The following is a 14,084-nucleotide window of genomic DNA, read 5'->3' as shown; positions in this document are numbered from 1 at the left end:
TGTTGAGTGGCTCTGGGGTGGTGCTGGCCCTGACAGGTGGGGAAGTAACCCCCCACGCCACTATCAGAAGGGGAAGGGCACACGTCTAAGTGCTCCTTTACTCTGGGACCATGGCATTTGCAGGCGGAATGCAAGCTTCCACTCAGCCCTCTGCTTTGCTTTGCTGGTTACATAGGTTCTTGAAAAGGCACTAATCATGGTCTGTCTTTCTAAGGCTGACTGTGACCTGCCCTGGGTTTGCTGGTCCAAGAGGGCCCGGCTTTGCTCCACTCCTCATACTGTTCCCCCCAAGCTGGGTGGGCAGAGGGAGTCCCACACCAACGGAAGAGGAAGTGAGAATCAGACACCCGGGCAACCACCTTTCCCCTTACCTCACCTTTTTAATAACAGGCACTGCCAATAAGCAGGTGACAACAGCCGGGGTGTCCAAAGCCCGTTGGGGTGTGTTTAAGGGGCACATGCCCTTGAGGCTATAGATGTAGATCTTCTGGTCCTGCAGAGGCAGAGGAGCCAACATGAGACTCAGGCTGGAACATGGCGGCCATTTCCTACCAGGTGCGTTCTGCCTTGGGAATCCCTTTGTGCTTTAAAAAGTAACACGTATTGAGGCTATCTGGTTGTCTGTTTTCATATTCCTATTCTTGGCAGAAATGTTGAAAACTACAGAAGAGTTTAAAGAAGAAATGTAAAATCGCCCATAACCCATTATTTGGAGAAAATTGCCATGGGGACGTGAGGCCCAGACTCCGTTTCCTCTGGGTATCTGTGTGTTTGTGTCCGCATTCCCGGCAAACGTGGGATCACACGACTGTGCTGGTTTCCCTCACTGATCTCACGACAATACCCAGCAGGCGGGAGGAGGCCCTGCCCTGCCTGGCCGGTGAGGGAACTGTGTCCGAGTGCCTCTGTGCTGCCCGTCGCTCAGGGACGCTGTAGCCTGGCTAACCTGCTGTCAGAAGCTCAGGCTGTTTCCAGGTTTTTATGACTAAGTGTTTCTTTGGGTTGAACATTCAATAGTACAGACACGTCTGCCTGCTCTTCTCTGCATACTTGGGACAGCTGCACCCGTCCCCCACTGCCCCGCCCGGCCCCACACCACCAGGAGCTTCACAGCATTTGTTTGGGGCATCCCTCTCTGCATTTCTCAGAAGACAGCTTCTCGGGCTTTCCGCTGACTTCTTTGACGGGAAGGCAAAAAGCCTTCAGAGCTGAGTGGATTTGCTGTGTAGATACGGCTGTGTTATAAGAAACCTGGTCACTTCACTAACCTAATGGGGTTCTCCTGCTGCAATCCTGACCCTGATACTTAACTCGGCTGAGTCTCAGTCACCAGGCAGGGACAAGGCAGGCTGTTGGCCTTGGTGAGACGCTTCTGCTTCCCAGGGCTGCTGCCACTGTGCCGGGGGCCTCACACGTGCAGGTGGGGTTCATGTGATATTCAGACTTACCTGGGCATCTTGTATTTTTATTTGCTAAATCTGGCTTCACACGGACTGCACCCTGTGCTGCCCACCTCGATGGCCCACCCTGCATGGTGGCAGTTACCTCAGTGGCCGTCCACAGAGAGTTTTGGACCTTGAGCTGGCAGCTTAGTGTCATTCCCGCACAGCTCATCCGCTGCACCTCCATGAGGCCCTTCTCCGTGTTCACCACCGTGTAGTTCCTGCAATGGGCAACCACAGTGTGGTCAGCTCATGGTGGCCAGGGGCCACCTCCCTTATGTTGGCTCTTGGCCTGAAGCAGCCTTGGAGGAGGACATCAGCTACAGGCCTTGAACCCAGAGTTGAATTTTGCCATGTTCTGAGAGACTCCAGAACTGTTCATGGCATTGGGTGCAAGGGGGTTCTGGCCCCACTGGTAGTGCTCGAACATCCGGGCAACGAAAGGGCCTTCCCTTTGGGAAGAGAGACACTCTTCTGTGACATTGGAGGGTTCAACAAGCTGCCCCCAGTGTGAAGAAGGGGCACAGGGGGCTGTACCTCCACCGAAGCCATTCACTGCCCTCCCACTGGCCTTATCTGCTGCACCCCAGTAGCAGGGGAACCTCTCAATATCACAGTAGACAAAGTCAAGACTAAAGATAGATGGATGAATTTCATAGTAGGCTGGGGGGCCTCAAAACATCCCTTCCAACCTAGGTGCTCTGAGAACTAATAAGCTGTCATTTATGAGGGCAGCTGTGTGCTCACCAGGTCTGGCCACCTGCTAGCATTTCTGTCTCCCCACTGTCCTCAGTGGCATCCCAATGTGCTCACTGTCTGAGGCAGAGACTGAAGTTCTTTACCCAGGTCACACACATCTTTTGTCCACACTTCCCCTGGTCTTTATGTGTCTGTCTGTTGACTGACTTCCTTCCCCTCTTTCTCTTTTTTCTCCGGCAGGTTATGTGCTGAGGATTCCGGGGGTGGGGGTGTCCTATGAGGTCCTCACATCCTGGGGTGCCATCTGTCTCAGCCCCCTGCCCCCAATCTCGAGTCTCAGTCAGATTCTATTTGATTTTTTTCAGGTACGAACATTTCCTCATTGGGGTTGTGGATTTCTATTGGGAATGTCCGGTTCTCCTTTTGTGATCATTAATGATCATTGTCTACATGCATTATTTCAATAGAGATCACAAAAGGCGGACATTCTGTTTCTGGCATTTCTTCCTCATTTATTAGCTTCATTTATTCTCAAAAGAGAAACTTCCTCCTTTTATCTCTTTTGTTACCCTGGGGTACACATAGGAAAGACAGGATACAACCTTGACTCCTCTGTATGTGCCGAGTTTCAAAATAATGTGTTGGTTCTCTAGGAGCCTCCAATGGTGATCAATGAGGGGTTTTTGTTTATTGGCTTGTTTTTCCTAAACACCATTAGAAACTCATGAGTGTAAACAATTTGATGTACCTCAGTCCACTGCAGTTCCTCTTACTAATGGTCGGCCGACTGCCCTATCTTTGGCCAGTGGGAACCTCTTTGGGTTGGCTCTTAAATCCCTTTAATCTACCCTCATAAGTGTCTGATGGCATCCTTGAATCTACTGTGTCAGATGTTTCTGGCTGTCTTCCTGTCCCAGACCTGGAGTCAGCCACTTCTCAGATAAGCTTTGCTTCCTCATGGTATTTAGAGACCATCATGTGGGTCCCAGAGCTCATCATTGGTAACTGGTCATCGTCTCTAGGCCTTTTCAATGGGCAGGATGAGGAAACATGAGTTCATTTTTCTTAAAGATACAATATATCATGAGCCTAAAAATTTAAATTCAGAACTGCAGCTTTTTTATTTAACCTCTCTTTCATATTTTGCATGCCAAAGAGCCCAATGTGCAACATGTGACACCATTGTAATTACCCACTTTGCCCTGCAATTACAAGCAAAGCCTTAAAATAGCAATAACAACACTGCTACCAATGATGTAAAAACTGAAAACATATGTCTTTACATATATAAATAGAAATTAATAAACACACACACACATATATATGTATTTTTTTAGGCCATGGTTCCTTAGACTGTGTCTTAGGTCAGAGCACTCAGTCCCAGTGCCATAAAACCTGATGTGAAGCTCACCTAGGCTGACCTAAGGAAAATGGCAAATTTCCTTCCCTTTATCTCATTGTGTCTCAAGCTTCACTTTGTCTAAGCCTTATCATATTTTAGCACCTATAAATGTCTGCCACAAGGCTTACTAGAAGACTCCTCATGCCATGAAATGCTCTCATGACTCTGAAGATGTCACACTACGTAGGTGGGAGAGACCACACACCTTGGCCAGGACTGACGGGTTTCATATTAGATGGTGATTTGGGGGAGTCTGAAAAGTCTTTGATGCTCTTTCCAATACCCTGTCATTTTGGTCCGGTGACCTCCTCCTTGTTTCTCAATGATCTTATCCCCACTTTACCCCAGCCAGCCTCTCCCAAAGTTGCGTATCAGATCTTGCCTTTCCTAATATTTTCATCCCTCCCACCCACTCAATGTCAAGCATCTGTTTTCTGACCACTACCTCCTGGTTTCCCAGATCACTCCACCTACTACCATAACTCATTACGGGTGTGTGTGTGTGTGTGGTGGAGGGAGGGTTTACACTCTGCCAAGACTTAGGATTTCCTGGTATATTCCATTGTTCCTCATCCGTTTTATGGCCTCCCTTAGGTTCTATGATCCATCTCTGTCATGTGCCATTTGAAAATACCCACCCCCCCATGCCCTTCTCTCCCTCCTGGCAAAAACCCAACTCGGCTTAAAACCAATGGTTGCCTATCTTGCAATGTGGGTCAGCAAAGCATGCTGGGGGAACGCACAATCTCCAACCTCCAGTGGGCCTCAGTGCCATCCTGCAATCACCCTGGTCTCATGTGTCACTGCTCACATCACACGTCATCATTTTCTCCTCGAATATTCAAAACCTCTCCCCATGCTTTTGACCCTCCTGCCACTTCACTGAGAAAAAGATGCAACTAGAAGGGAAGGCCCACAAACTCTCATTTAAGGGCACCAGTTGTGCTTGGCTCTGGGTCCCCTGCTCCTCTCACTACTCAGCAACTGCACTCTGGTGACTGTCCTCTCCCTCCCACCCCCAGCATCATTGACTTCTTCAACTATCAAGCTGCAAATAGCATCCATGTTAAAACAAAGTCCCCTCAGGACAGGAGAACTACTCCAACTAATAAATGACCCCAGGAGTGTTTCAGGATACAAAATAATGATATAGGAATCTGTTGTGTTTTTATACACTATTAGCACACTAGCAGAAGGAGAAATTCAGAAAACGTTCCCATTTACAACTGCGCCAAAAAGAATAAAACACCTAGGAATACATTTAATCAAGGAGGTGAAAAACCTGTACTCTGAACACTTAAGACATTGAGAAAATAAATTGAAAATGACACAATTAAATGAACAGCGTGTTTGTGGACTGGAAGAATTAATGTTGTTAAAAGGCCCATGTTGCCCAAAGTGGTCTACAGAGTCAATGCAATCCCTATCAAAATAGGAACAGCATTTTTCACAGAACTAGAACAAATAATCTCAAAATTTGTATGGAGCCACAAAAGACCGCAAATAGCCAAAGCAAGCTTGAGGCAAAAGAATAAAGCTGGAGGCATCACAATCCCTCATTTCATACTATACTACAAAGCTGTGGTAATCCAAACAGTGTGGCACCGGACAAAAATAGACACATAGATCAGTTGGACAGAATAGAAAACCCAGAAATGAGCTCACAACTATATGGTCAATGAATCTTTGAATTTGTTTTGACATTTATTTATTTTTGAGAGACAGAGAGAGAATACGAGTCGGGGAGGGGCAGAGAGAGAGGGAGACCCAGAATCTGAAGCAGGGTCCAGGCTCTGAGCTGTCAGCACAGAGCCTGACACAGGGCTTGAACTCCTGAACTGTGAGATCATGACCTGAGCTGAAGTTGGATGTTTAATTGACTGAGCAACCCAGGCGCCCCAATGAATCTTTGAAAAAGTAGGAAAGAGTGTCCAATGGGAATAAGACAGTCTCTTTGACAAACAGTGTTGGGAAAAGTTCACAGCAACATGAAAGAGAATGAAACTAGACCACCTTCTTACACCATACACAAAATAAACTCAAAATGGATTAAAGACCTAAATGTGAGACATAAAACTTATAAAAGAACACATATGCAGTAAACTCTTGGACATCAGGCTTAGCAATATTTTTTTGAATCTGTCTCCTCAGGTAGAGGCAACTAAAGCAAAATAAACAATGGGACTGCATCAAACTAAAAAGCTTTTGCACAGCGAAGGAAGCCATCAGCAAAATGAAAAGGCAGCCTACTGAATGGCAGATGATATTCGCAAATGAAGTATCTGATAAGGGGTCAGTATCCAAAATATATAAAGAACTCATACAACCCGACACCAAGAAAACAAGCAATCTGACTAATAAATGAGCAGAGGACCTAAATAGGCATTTTTTCAAAGAAGACATCCAGATGGCTAACAGACACATGAAAAGATGTTCAACATCACTCATCATCAGGGAAATATGACACAAACCCACAATGAGATATTACCTCACTCCTGTCAGAAGGGTGAGTATCAGAAAGACAAGAAACAAGTGTTGGTGAGGATGTGGAGAAAAGGAAACCCTCGTGCACCATTGATGGGAATATAAATTGGTGCAGCCACTCTGGAAAACAGAATGGGGACGCCTGGGAGACTCAGTCCATTAACCAGCTTCCAACTTCGCCTCAGGTCATGATCTCACAGTTCATGAGTTGGAGCTCCACGTCGGGCTCTCTGCTGTCAGCACAGAGCCTGCTTCGGATCCTCTGTCCCCCCACCCTTGCTCCTCCCCCACTCATACTTTCTCTCCCTCTCTCAAAAATAAAAATATTTAAAAAAAGGAAAACAGTATGGAGGTTCCTAAAATAGCATATGATACAGTAATTCCATTTCTGGGTATTTACCTAAAGGAAACGAAAACACTGATTTGAAAAGATACATGCACCCCTGTGTTTACTGCAGCATTATTTACAATAGCCAAGATATGGAAACAACCCAAATGTCTATCCATAGATAAACGGATAAAGGCACTTTATACACACACACACACACACACACACACACACACACACACACCACACAGAATATTACTCAGCCATAAAAAGGAACGAAATCTTGGCATTTGCAACAGCTTGGATGGACCTAGATGTATTCTGCTAAGTGAAATAAGTCAGAGAAAGACAAACACCATATGATTTCAATTATATGTGGAATCTAAAAAACAAAAGAAAAAATAAAGCAGAAACAGACTCATAAACACAGAGAACAAACTGGTGGTTGCCAAAGGGGAGTTGGGGTGAGAAAATGGATGAAACAGGTGATGGGGATTAAGAAGGAAAAAACCAACAAAAAGCAAAGCCCTGTGTTGACCCCACCCCTGGCAGACACCGCCTTCTCTTTGCTTCTCTTAAGCACAAATGCATACATGCCTGTCATTTGCATGGACTCAGTTTTCTCTCTGGAGCAAACTCCATCAGGCTCCCAACCCACCGTCCGTAAACATCTCTCACCATGGTCAGCCCTGACTGCTCCCCAAGTGCATGGTCACCCCAGCAGGGCAAAGTAAGCCTCAGGACATTACCTGGACTCCTCTTTCCCATCCCAGAACACCACCATGTACTCCTGGCCCTGGGATGAGAAGAAGGCCGTCTGCTTCCCACAAGGTAGCTGGTACATGAACGTTGCAAAGGTTGGGTCCTTCATCTGGCTCACCACCGACAGGGCCAGTGGGCGCTGAGGGAGAGAGGCCACCAGAGCCATGAGCAAGGGTCACTTAAACCAGATTGATGCCTATATTGCCCATGAAACCAATGGTCTTGAACAAGGGAGGAAGGTCTAGAAACTGCTCAAAACAAGAGGCTGAAACAACTTCAGATGCCAGAGTGTCTGGGTCATCACTGTCAATGGCAACTTGAACTTTGGTCCTCTGGTTGGCTTAAACTGTAAGATTTCAACCTCCATGCCTATAGACATACAATCTTGTAAAGGATTTTTCTCAGAAGCTTCTTTTACTCCCAATACACTGAATTAGTACCATCTAGTTTGATGAATGCATTTTAACCTTGAAACCACTGGCCTCTTCCCCAAACAGCTAAGTTTTAAAATGACAATATGATGGGGCGCCTGAGTGGTTCAATTGCTTAAGCATCCAACTTCAGCTCAGGTCATGATCTTGCAGCTTGTGGGTTTGAGCCTCGCATTGGGTTCTCTCCTGTTAGCATGAAGCTCACTTCAGATCATCTGTCCCTCTCTTTCTCTATGCCTCCCCTGCTTGCACTCTCTCTCTCTCAAAAATAGACATTTAAAAAAAGTGATAATATGACTCCTGCTCTCACAAGCAAACTTGCTCCCCATTTCTTTAAAAAGAGATACGTACATTCTCTCTGCTCTGGCATGGGGACTATACTGCTATAAAGGGGCTGGTATGTTTTGCTTGCATGATGGTGTGACATAAAAGTAGGGAGGAAGAAAAGCTCATTTTTCCTGAGAGTGACACACACACAAAGAGATGAGCTAGATGTATTAGGACAGTAAACATCTCTTTCTAGACGGGATGAGCAGAGGAGGGTTGCCTCATTTGTTCTAGACCTTTAGTGAAGGATGGGCAGTTAGCCGTACACGTGCATTCTGGAGACGCAGACCCTCCACCACTGTGGCAGGAGGTGTCTGGTCCCCCAGGCCCTGGGCCTCCGGTACCTTCTCGGGCTTTGTGTCCCAGCACTCCATCATGAGTGCCTGCAGGCGATGGAACTGCACCTCCTCGGGCTGCCCCAGAACAGGACGGATGCCCTTGGACAGCTTCTTGGCGATCTGAAGCTGGTGGTGGCCCAGCGCTGGCCGCTGCCCCGACAGCAACTCGTAGAGCACCATTCCATAGGAGAACATGTCTACCTGGGCAAAGAGGCAAGCCAAGTCAGGTCCCCTGCCTGGGCCCAGCACCTTTCAGAAGCTGGCCCTGAGATGGAGGGAGCAGGAGGACACAATTAGACAAGGGATCCTGTCCAAAGGGATACAATCATCAATCATCCACCAATGAATGTATCCATCACTTCCTACCTGTCGAAACATCTGGCCAACCATCTGACCATGCATCATTCTGTCCCTTTCGCCACCCATCTTTGAATCCTTCCTTCCTTCCTTCCTTCCTTCCTTCCTTCCTTCCTTCCTTCCATCTATCCATCATCCATCCATCCATTCCCCCACCCACCCACCCATCCATCCAATAAACACACACTGAGAACTTGCTAACTGCCAGCCACTGGTTAAGGGCTGCAAGGATGTCATGTTCCTTTATGTTTGAGAATCAAGACAAGGCAGGAGAACACAGACTCTCAGCTTAATGTGCTTGGCACTAGAAGAGCAGTGTCTGCAAATCATAAAGGGGGGATGTCTCCTGAATCATAACATGTTGACTCCTCTAATTTTAATGTTATCAAAAGGCCCAGTAAGGAGAAGTTAGTATAGGCCTCCATGAAGGCCAAGAAATAACGTTTTAGTGGGAGAACGGCTGAGATAGACTTGAGAATTTTCAACGTGAAGGTCCCTGTTATAATCTTAGTTTCAAGGTGCCTTGCCTGTGTCACCTGCTACTTAAGAAGCTCTTATTTTTACCACCCTGATTTGCCTTTTCTATTTCGGTTAATAACCATAGGCGATGAGTTAACCTACACATGCTAAGGTCATTCTTCTTCCGGTTTTATTTGAAGGTGGTACAAACGTCCAGTTCTAAGATAACATGGGAATGTAATGTCCAGCATTGCCATTTAGGCCGTTCCTGAAACAATTAGCCAATGACTCATCTGTAAATCACCAAATAATGAAAAATTATAGACCAGGGGAGTTTCAGTGCCAGGCGATTAGTGAAGCAGGGATGGCACCAGCTGTAACATGGTTTTTAGTTGCCTGTGTGCTTGTATCTATTTCAGGGAAGAAGGCAAACATTTAGCCATCATGTTGGCCGAGGCGGGCCAGGCCTGTCCTGTCGGGAGTCCAGCCCTGTCTTGCTAGAATTCACTCTCTTCTGGCTTTGGAGGATGCTGTCTTGGCCATCTCTGCCATTCAGTTCGGACAATGCCTTGTGGACAGCACCTATGGGCCGGGAGGCTTTGCCATCCTTACTCTGTCTGCCCCTCATGAGTCCCCATGAAGCTGGTCCACTCTCTCCAGTTTACCCATCTAAATGGTAGAGTTGGGACCCAAATCCAGACCTATTTCTGTCTTGGGCTCACTGTCCACTGTGTACCACCTTCATTATGTCTCTGAATCAAGGTTAGAGAATTCAGAGGCTATAGCACCATTCCTGAATCTAAGGAGAGGTCAACTTTGACATTGCTAGGTGGACACAGGCCCCTGTGCATTTCTGGCTCAAGCCATACCCTCCTGGTTGAGCACAGGAGAGGGACAGATGTGTGCCTGGGGAAACACAGAGCTCAGAGGCTGCAGGTTCCTGGCCTCACCAGGGCCTGGGCTTGGCTGTGGGGCTGGGCTGGGCTGGGTAGCAGTGGGCCAGGGTGGGTACCTTCTCGTCATACACAATGCGAGGACGGATCTCTGGGGCCTGGTAGCCGGGTGTGCCCTCCACGCCGAGGGCACCCTCATGAAATGACTGCCGTGAGATCCCGTAGTCTGACAGCTTGATGTTGATGTGCTCCTTGACGTCCAGAGACCAGACCAGAATGTTGTCCGACTTCAGGTCACAGAAGATGATGTTTTTCTTGTGCAGGTAGGCCAGGCCAGAGGCAATCTGGTAGGCTATTTTTTGGGTGAGCATGTGTCCCAGGGGCATAAAGGAAGAATCTTTGCAAAGAAAAAAAAAGCAAACCATCATTACAACTGTCTTTTCTAACCTTTTCTCTTCCCAGATACTTTATATTCTACAGATACTTCTCATCATTATCCGTGCTGGATATAGGAGGAGACAGAGAATGACTTTCTGAAGTGCAGTAGTATTTAGAACAGACATTGCTTGATTCCCGGTATCTCATGCCTGGAATCGGTGTTTTTACTAAAACAGCAAGGATTCAAAATTCCTAGAGTTCACTGTAGGCTAAGTTTACTATATTGTCAAGGGGTGGGTTGCAGGAGTAAGAGCTTCATTTTAAAAAAGCGCTCAGGGCACCTGGAACTGATCTCGCAGTTCGTGAGTTCAAGCCCTGCATTGGGGCTCTGTGCTGAGTGCTCAGAGCCTGGAGCCTGCTTCGGATTCTGTCTCCCTCTCTCTCTGTTCCTCCCCTGCTCGTGTTCTGTCTCTCTCTCAAAAATAAATAAACATTAAAAAATAAAAGTAAAAAAGCTATCGGGGCACCTGGGTGGCTCAGCTGGTTGAGAGTCTGACTTCAGCTTAGGAGATGATCTCACAGTTCGTGAGCTTGAGCCCCACATCGGGCTCGCTGTTGTCAGCACAGAGCCCACTATGGATCCTCTGTCTCCCTCTCTCTGCCCCTCCCCCACTTGCGCTCTCTCAAAAATAAACATTATGGGGCGCCTGGGTGGCTCAGTCGGTTAAGCGTCCAGTTTTGGCTCAGGTCATGATCTCACAGTTCGTGAGTTCTAGCCCTGCGTCCAGCTCTGTGCAGACAGCTCAGAGCCTGGAGCTTGCTTCAGATTCTGTGTCTCCTCCTCTCTGCCCCTCCCCTGCTCATGCTGTGTCTCTATCTCTCAAGAATAATAAATAAACTTAAAAAAAATTTAAAAAATAAAAAAAAATAAAGTAAACATTAGAAAATAAATAAAATAATTTAAAAAGTTCTCTTCCATCGAGGGAGAAACGATTTGAGTTTAATTGCATTTCTTCTTCCTGAATCGAGAGACAACTACCTCTCTCCTTCTGTCAGCTCTTTGGAATTTAGTTACCAATTCATTTCCCAAGGAAAATTATTTTAAAATTTCCTTAAAAACTTGGGGTGCCTGGGTGGCTGAGTTGGTTGAGCATCCGACTTTGGCTCAGGTCATGATCTCGCGGTTTCTGAGTTTGAGCCCCGCGTTGGGCTCTGTGCTGATAGCTCAGAGCCTGGAGCCTGTTTCGGATTCTGTGTCCCCCTCTCTCTCCGTCCCACCCCTGCTTGTGCTCTGTCTCTCTCTGTCTTTCAAAAACGCATAAACATTAAAAAATTAAAAAAAAAAACTAAGATAAACCTCACCCCAGGGTCTCAGGGTTTTAATGGTGATGGACACGTGGCTGGTGGGCTTCTGGGGGCCAGGCTGCAGCCTGGGCCCTCCCTGGCCTGCCTCACTTGAAGCCCTCAACTGCCCCCCTCAGTGGGGCTATTATTATCCCCCTTTTATAGGCCAGCAAACTAAGCACTAATTCACTGGATTATGGCTGAGAACCAGGTCTGGGAACGTGCATGGTTGCATCTGACTCCAAACCCTAAGCTTCTCTAGCCTTGCCAACAGCACCATACAGGGCGTAGACCTGGGGAAGGGCAGGTCTTTGCCCGAGGGGAGTTGTCCACATGAGCTGTGGGGCAGGCGTGCTCTGCCCCAGGCAGCCAGGCCCAGCAGGAGGAGGGAACCTCCAGGGTACAGCTTCCCTGGGGCCCGTGCTGCCCAGCAAGGGCTCTCTGGTCCCTGAGGGGCTATATCTGGCCAGGCGGGGCCCCAGGCAATCCCTTTCCGGACTGTTCTGGGTGTGGCTAGTACCTCTGGCATTCTCTGACAGCACGGTGTTGAGGCTACCCAGTGGGGCGAGCTCCAGGGCGAAGCAGAGCGGGTGGATGCTGATGCCGATGAGGGACACAATGCAGGGGTGCTGCAGGGCGTGTAGCATGCTGGCCTCTTGCCGGAACTCTGAGAAGTTCTTCATGGCGTCCGTGGCCCGCAGGTGCCTCAGCATGGTGTCTGCGGGGGAGGGCACAGCCATCAGTGCAGCCCAGGGGGGTGAGGGACACAGAGCACCTGCTGCCTTGCTGGGAGCCCCTCTAGGGCCACTCGGGGTGGAGGGACAGCCACACTCAGAGCTGCCTCATGGGGACTCGAGAGGCTGGAGGGCAAGATATATATTCTAAGGCACTTAACACATCAGGGATTGCAACACTGTCACCCAGAATTTGGCCCCACACACTGGCATTCCTGAGGCATTCCAGGCTGGTATCAAACTTCTCCTCCTCAGGTGCTACACCCGGCCCGACACAGTGGGCAGTTCCTGCCCCCTCGATGGAGAACCGCGCACGTCCCTGCCCTTGTCACACAGGTGCCACTCTCGTAGCCCTCACCACACCCCACTGCTGGCTACTTGAGGGCCATAGCTGTGGCTTACTCCAGTTCTGCATCCCTGAATGCCACCCAGAGCCTGGTTCGACCAGCATGACCAGAAGGGGGCTGAGCACTGGGTCGTCACTGCTCACCTGGCTCCCTGCCAGCAGCCAGGACTGCCAAGGGCAGAAAGAACCAGCACTCTCTCCTCAGTCAGAGAGAAAACTGGGGCCGTCACAGGCCTGTGACACGTCATCTCAGGCCAGAGGAGCAAGGTCTGTGGGCAGTGGTGGGCGATCTCCAGTCTGTGCTGCAACCTGTCGAATCTGTGGCTGCTAAAGTCCCCCCCACGACCCCACCCGCTGAGGGGTCTCTCCCGTCAAGTGGAGGGTCAGGGTGCTGCCCACTGGTCTGTGGCTGGCTCTGAGGTCATCGAACAGGGTCCACCAGGCCTTTCTTGTCCTCTTGTATCCCTCTCTGTTCCTCCCCTAGGTTCAGAATTGAAAATCAGGGATGTTTGGATATGGAGGTTTAAACAGCATGAAAAAACCCTTGGCAGTTAAAATGCATCAGTTGTGTCAGATTTGTGTGCAGGCTGGCCAAATTTATTTTTCAAGGACAAAGGTTCTGTTTTTTACATGAGGTCTTTAACCCATTATGAATTTATTTTTGACTACGCTGTGAAGTCTGACCCAAGTCTCTGCCTCAGTTAGGGAACTGTCAGCCTTTCCCCTCTGACTCACGATGTGACCTCTGCTAAGCTTCCCACGCACACGCAAGGCTGTGTCTGCTCCCTTGGCGGGCCTGGCCGAGCCCTGGAGAACACTGCCTTCGTGTCTGTAGGGTTCTAAGTCATGACATCTGCTGGGCAGGCCGCTTTCCTTTGTCTCCTACTGTAGGATTGTCTCAGCTGTCAGCTGTCCTTGGGATTTTGTCATTTCATACGCATATTTTAGAATCAGTGAGATGCCCCCCCCCAGCCCACACGTGTGCGTGCACACACACACACACACACACACACACACACCCCTTGCTAGGATTTAAATGGGAACTAAATTGAATGGTATATACTAATTATCTCTCAATACTTTGTGGTTTCATCGCTGCCACGGGGACATTTTCTAGCAATGGGTCATTGCCGTGCGTGGGAACGCTGCTGAATTCTGAGGTTGAGCTCACGTCTGGCAACTTTGTGGAACTCTTCCTGGCTCTCATTTCTGCCAGTGGATTTGCTTAGATTTTCTGTGCAGGAAGTCATTCTCTTCCCATAGCAACAACTTGTCTCTTCCTTTCTGATCTGATTGTTCTAGGATTCTGCTTTTTCTACCAAGAGTGTAAATTACCTTAGTGGTCATAAAGATGAATGTG

The 14,084-nt window shown here is 48.3% G+C and overlaps 1 protein-coding gene across 4 annotated transcripts in view; it reads right to left on the bottom strand.

Annotated features, from left to right (window-relative positions):
- LRRK1 (leucine rich repeat kinase 1) overlaps positions 1-14,084 on the bottom strand; it is a 131,954-nt gene that overhangs the window by 6,737 nt on the left and 111,133 nt on the right. For all 4 annotated transcript variants that reach the window (XM_027067925.2, XM_053223631.1, XM_027067926.2 and 1 more), the window contains 6 exons: positions 12,165-12,362; positions 10,042-10,319; positions 8,220-8,414; positions 7,105-7,256; positions 1,546-1,663; positions 377-493 (listed from right to left, as the gene is read on the bottom strand). In XM_027067925.2, coding sequence (XP_026923726.2) covers positions 377-493; positions 1,546-1,663; positions 7,105-7,256; positions 8,220-8,414; positions 10,042-10,319; positions 12,165-12,362 — 1,058 coding nt within the window. The remainder of the gene's footprint in view (positions 1-376; positions 494-1,545; positions 1,664-7,104; positions 7,257-8,219; positions 8,415-10,041; positions 10,320-12,164; positions 12,363-14,084) is intronic.

This window comes from Acinonyx jubatus, chromosome B3, assembly GCF_027475565.1.
Source record: "Acinonyx jubatus isolate Ajub_Pintada_27869175 chromosome B3, VMU_Ajub_asm_v1.0, whole genome shotgun sequence".
In the NCBI taxonomy this organism is placed as follows: Eukaryota; Metazoa; Chordata; class Mammalia; order Carnivora; family Felidae; genus Acinonyx; species Acinonyx jubatus.
This window is presented reverse-complemented; position numbering and strand designations above follow the sequence as displayed.